Raw genomic sequence first — 6063 nt, forward strand, 5'->3', positions numbered from 1 at the left:
GTAGATACATCCACATCCACATCCTCATTATCAAAGTGAGTTTCAACTTTAAGAGGCTTATTCATGGACAACTCATTTTAATGTTTTAAGAATAAAATGAGACGAGTTGAGTTTCACGGGACATAATTATAATTAAACCTTGAAAATCATCAACTTAATTTATTTTCAATGCTTAATACAAATGATATTCTACTTTAATTCAACCTAAACACACAGAAAAAAAATGTTGCAAATTAAAGTGCACAAGTGTAAGCGCATCCAATTTAACCGATATAATCAGGACGACGTCTGCTTAAATCAGCTTGAAATTAAATAATAAACTCAATTAATGGGGACATAAAAAGATGAAGGAAACCGGATAAATATCCGGTTGACTTGAGGGAGAAAGTTGGGTGGTGCCAGAAACGTCAATTTCATTGACGATATTGAAAAACAAAAAATTGTTGGGAATCTTTGATACAAAAAAACAAGAACAAATTTGGATTTAGACGATAAAGATAAGAGACTGCTTCAAAAAGAAGAGGAGAACGTGGTTTCGTGCCCACCACTCCCCTTTCTCTTTTATTTTTATTTTATTTTTATTTTTTTACTTTTTCCTTTTGTTGTTTTTTCTGCTTTTTTCTCCACACAGACCCTTTCATAAACAAATTAATTAATTTAAATTATATTTTATTTAATCTCATTGGACCAAGGAAACGGCGGAAAGTGTGGCGGAGGCATTGGCTTCCCCTCCCGCCCTAGCGCTCCTTTGAGCTTTAGCTTGAGAATTTTTCATTGTGATAGGAATACGAATGATATATTATGTATTTTTATATAAGTGTTGAATTTTTTTAATATTTAAATTATTAACTTTTTAACACATATATCCCATCATTTTTATAATGACATGTGATGTTCTACTCCGTGTTCTGGTCACACTGAAAAATCTCTTATTTTCCTCAACTTAAGCTTCATCTTTTTCTATAAAATAATATGTGGCTTTCGATTTGATGATCAAGCAATAGTTATGCAGATTTCTATCCTTTTTTTAAATGAAATGATATCCGATTTTTTTTTAATTTTAGGATATTATTTTGTTTCTACCACTTGATTTGTTTTAAATTTGTTTAATTCAACGATTATAAAAAAGTGCAATGGGAAAAATGAGAGAAGAATTCATTTCTTATTTTAGTTGATTTGTGTGAATGAACTCATGATTGGGTTTAATGTTAATGGTAAGAATGTTAGAGTTTGAGTCTAAATACAAGTTACAGCTTCTCTTAGAGCACTTCCACCGGAAGCAAAAGAGGTCAGCACCTAATGCAAAAAACAGGCTGAGACTTAGCCAATCCATTCTAGCTCGTGGAATCGACTGGCACCCAGCCCAAGCCAGTCCACAGGCCGGCTTAAAATCGGCAGAGGAAGGAGACGGCTCATCTGACGCCATGCTAATGTCATGGCTACCATCTCTCTCATCTGGAACCCCATCCGATGCCTGCAACCCTATCGTGATCCCTAGAACCCATCCCGATCCCTGGAAACCCATCAACTCCCTTCCCCTGATAAATCCATATATTCAACACCATGTCCCCCTTCCAAATCATGATCTTCCTACAACTCAGATCGTCGTCGATCGGTTGATTAACTCGGATCTTCCTGCAACTAGAATTTTTTTTTTTTTCCGTTTTGTATATTTTCGATGAATTTTTGAACATGTAGGTGTTGAATTTTTGGGGTTTACGGTGTGCGCAGGTCCAGGATGGTGTGTGTCCATGTTTAGAGTAGGGTGGGTTTGACAGCGTGGTGTATAGAGAGAAGAAAAAAGTGGGAAAAGTGGGAAGAACACGAAGAAGAAGAAGACGGGAGTCAGAGAGAAGAAGAAGAAGGGAGTCAAAGAGAAGAAGTTAGAAATTCACAAACCAAATTAATATTTTATAATAAAAATTAATAATATTTTAATAAAATTGACTAGGCTATTTTTTGTTAGGGGAGGAGATGCTTTGGCCTATTACTGTTCATTGGGGTTCATTACTGTTCATTTGAGTGGATAAATGAGTTGGGTGCTAGCGCAAAGTCTTTAAGGGTGGAATTGCTCTTATATCTATCGTTAGAATTAACTAAGGAAGAATTAAAAAGGAAACTATGAGTGAATTGAGGAAAAGAACGTAAAGAGATGGATAGTGGTAATAGTCTTCATATCATCGTGTTGCATTCACTTATTTTTCCACTTGCAAATAACATATTTTTACCATTAAAATTTTGTAAATGGAACCTTTAAATCAATTAATTGTCATTTGAAAATCATCCGTACAAACACTACCCAAATCAGAAATCATCTAGTCATTTAAATGTATCAAAATAAATCAACAGTGTAAATACTAGGTAACATATTTATAATGAACTGTTGATTTATTTTGATTATTGAATGACTTTTTTTGTAAAGACAATCTTTGTATAGAGATTAAGAGATTAAGTTGTTCCAATTACAAAAATCTTTATGGTGAAGATACATATTTCAAGTGGGAAAATGAGCCCCAAAAGAGAAACGGAAGTATTATTCTTATGGTAAAAGCTATGAAGGTTATTGTCAAAAATATTATTATACACATCCTAACAAAATGTCGTATTAAAGAAAAAATTATTATTTAATTTTCACAATTATTAGGTTTTTTATTTTTAATTTGACACGTTCATTTTACGAATCATTTAATATCACGCAATATTAAACAAATTCATGTGAATATTATAGTTAAATCCTTAAAATATATATTGACGTATGAGGACACAGTTGCCCATATGTTTTGGAGTAATAAACTAATTTTAATTTTTGTTGTTAACGCAGGAAACAAGTTAAGGAAGCAGACAGATAAATAAAAAAGAGATTAGGCAAGTAAAAGATAAGAAAAAGCAGAGTGAAAGGAAGTGGGAATATTCGTCAAACGAGACACACAAACCCAAAGGCGCATTCATTTCACAAAATTGTCGTCTTCCAAAACGCACGAGAACAGGTACCCCCACTCCTCCTCCCCCGCTCTATATCCACCCCACCCTCCTCCTCCTCCCTCCGCGTTACCCACCCCCTTCTTTCCACACACCCCCCCACAGTTCGTACAATTTGGGCTCTGGGTTTTCCGATTACCCACCAACTCTTCCCAAAATTACTTTAAAACCTCCGATTGTAAGCGATCGATAGGAAGATTCGGACTGGTGGGTTGTAATCGTTCGATGAAGAGAGCATCATCGGGGGACGATTCGATGGCGGCGGCGAGTTCGGCGGATGTGAAGATGAAAAGGATTAAGGTGGAGGAAGAGGAGGAGATGGTGGATGACTGCGTTGACCAGGATGAGCTGAAAGGGGCGGGGTTTTCGAATCTGGACGACAATCTGATCTTCGAGGTGTTCAAGCACGTGGACGCGCGGACGTTGGGGATGGCTTCGTGCGTGAGCAAGCAGTGGCACAAGACGGCGGAGGACGAGCGGCTCTGGGAGCTGATATGTACCAGGCACTGGCACAACATCGGCTGCGGCAACCAGCAGCTGAGATCTGTGGTCCTCGCGCTTGGCGGATTCCGGCGGCTCCACTCCCTATCCATCTGGCCGTTCAGTAAGCCCTCCTCCGCCTCTTCCAGCTCTGCTCCTTCTTCTTCTTCGTCGGGTGCGTCCTCCTCGGCTTCGCCTTGGGCGGCGGCTCCGGTGAAGCCGATGCCGAATCCGAAGCCGCCAACCGCTCGTTGGGGAAAAGACGAGGTGAATCTGTCGCTCTCGCTTCTCTCGATTCGGTTTTACGAGAAGATGAACTACGCGAACAGAGGAAGATGATCAGAAATTAAACTCCACAATGAAATTATATATATTATATATTTATATATATCTCGTAATTTCAGTTGGGTTTTCCCTCTTTAAATTTTGGGTTTTTTCTCTCTAAATTTCCCTGATTTGGATCTGTAATTCTTGTTAGATTTTGAATCCTTTTGTGTAAATTTAGTTAATTTCTGAATTATTATGCACTGTAATTCCACAATTTGATCTATTGGAATTTGGGTTTGCTTTCTATCTGGTTTTTGTTTCTGGGGATTTGGGGGAATTTTGGCCGTTGTGGTGTTGCGAATGGCAAAATGGCAGGTTCGAAGGGCCAAGTTGTCGTATGTATTGGGAGTGCTCGTATTTCTTGGAGAATTGCCAGACTGCTTGCTGTCGTAATTTTGTTTTTGGTTTCTTGTGCCCATTTGTCTCCTCATGTTGGCTTGCAGCTGCAGACTTTGACGGGGTTTTCCTTCCAACTGGAGGAAGGGAATGGCATCTTCTTGTGTTTCAATATATTATGTCATGAATGCGAGAGAGAGAGAGCCAAATTCAAGTAGTAGGGCAGATGGCGTTTTAACGCAATTGCGAGAAATAATTATATTTGGGCATTGTAGTGTAAGCTTGGTCTTTACTAATTTTTTTCTTAACAATTAATTCGCTAATGCTACCGTTTGTAAATAAAATTAAAAAATAAAAAAAATAAAAAAGAAGAACGAAGAAGAAGAAAAAAAAAGACCTAAATAATAGGGTTTATAGACAGATATAAGCGCAAAAGCATAAAATTTAGTCCTCTATAGGGTGCCTTTGATTTTGTAAGTAGAGCCACATGACTTACGTGGTCTAGGTGTTCAGATGCAAGAATTTCTTCTTTAATACATAGATTTTCTCTTGCCAATTGACCATCCGTTTAATGTCACATGTACAAAAAATAAGTTACTAGTCCAATAAACATTTGCTACATGGTGAATCTCTTCATTCTGATTTGAAGTGCATGGCTCGGACACATAGATAGAACGTGTCAAATGTAAACTCTCAGTCTGCATAAGAAAAAAAAACCTTGTACGTACAGAGCTCTATACTTGTACATGAAAAGGCACAAAACCCTATCCGTCGAGAAGCGAATACAGGTTCGATTCCATGGACACGTACTGCATAAAAACACAGAGCGACAGTATCTTGGCCCGTGACCGTGATGGACAACTAATAAGAATTCTCAGTTATTTTCTCCTGGTTAATATGCTAAGGTTTGGATGGACGCATGTCGTTGACGGCAAGCAAAAGGGTAAAGCTTACGACACAACGAAACAAAGAGAATGGATGGGTCGATGGATGTTGGTAAACTGAACTGCCGTTTTGGTTTTTTGTGTCGTCCCCTTGCTTAAACCACACCACCCCCCCACCCCCCTCCTCCTTTGTTTTTTATTTGGCCTGTAAACTTCAAGAGTTTTGGTCTCCTTGAAATTAGCTTTTTGTCAGACTCTCTATTTCCCTTGTAGTTTCATTTTGCATTTGGTCTATGAGTGTGCTTTTGCTCATCGTCCTAAATCGGTGATTAATAATTTCATTGTATTGATTTTCGTTAGAACAGTGTAATTATTCTATTTACCATACAAAACTCAAAATTTAACCAATGCAATCTAACGATAGGCGATAGCTAATGTGGTGAGTGACGAGTAAAAATATTTTCCTTGGTCTTCTGTTTGGCAAGACATACCTTTCCATGAATATTTTTTTTCCCATTTGGACCAAGAATTTCGAGACTCCATTACTCATTGCTCTTCTGAATTATGAACCAACTGTGAATTATGCTCGTTTGGAATTCGTATGCAGCGTATGAAGATTTGCCACCTAACTCCATGTGCTAATATTTCAACTCTCGCCACCTTACTTTTGTGTAATTTCCCAGGTTTCTTCAGTTTTTTTGGTTTGTAGCTTCCCACGGAAACATACATTCTCCTCCAGTTTTGACATCCTTGCTATGCATTTGCTGTACAAAGAAGTAAAACATAGAAAATTTGTTCAATTTCGTCGGGCAAATTCGTTTGTTATTTGGATAGACTTCTACTTGTGACATGAAATTTTGACCCGAAAATACTTCAAATCTGATTGTGGAAAATGTTTCTCCACTCAAAAATTCAGATCAAATATGAAGTAGACTGTTTGGCTCATTTCTTTGAGAGAAATCATTTCGTAAGAATTTCCTCTTTTTTTGGATAGGGGCATCTCACTTAGTGTGAAACCGTATCACACATTTGAAACATATACAAAACAATTTATATT

General features: G+C 37.6%; 1 protein-coding gene across 1 annotated transcript; it reads left to right on the top strand.

Moving 5' to 3' along the window:
* The first annotated feature begins 2968 nt into the window (after positions 1–2968).
* Positions 2969–4030, top strand: LOC103950637 (F-box protein GID2-like). Its single transcript, XM_009361870.3, has one exon. The coding sequence runs from the start codon at positions 3205–3207 to the stop codon at positions 3796–3798; it is 594 nt and encodes a 197-aa protein (XP_009360145.2). The 5' UTR covers positions 2969–3204; the 3' UTR covers positions 3799–4030.
* The last annotated feature ends 2033 nt before the right edge of the window (positions 4031–6063 follow it).

This window comes from the organism of the source record quoted next, unplaced genomic scaffold, assembly GCF_019419815.1.
Source record: "Pyrus x bretschneideri cultivar Hongxiangsu unplaced genomic scaffold, Pyrus_bretschneideri_v1 Contig1, whole genome shotgun sequence".
Lineage (NCBI taxonomy): Eukaryota > Viridiplantae > Streptophyta > Magnoliopsida > Rosales > Rosaceae > Pyrus > Pyrus x bretschneideri.

Bases quoted from the DNA above. Each gene is read 5' to 3' on its own strand.
- LOC103950637 (XM_009361870.3), top strand. From the start codon at position 3,205: ATGAAGAGAGCATCATCGGGGGACGATTCGATGGCGGCGGCGAGTTCG.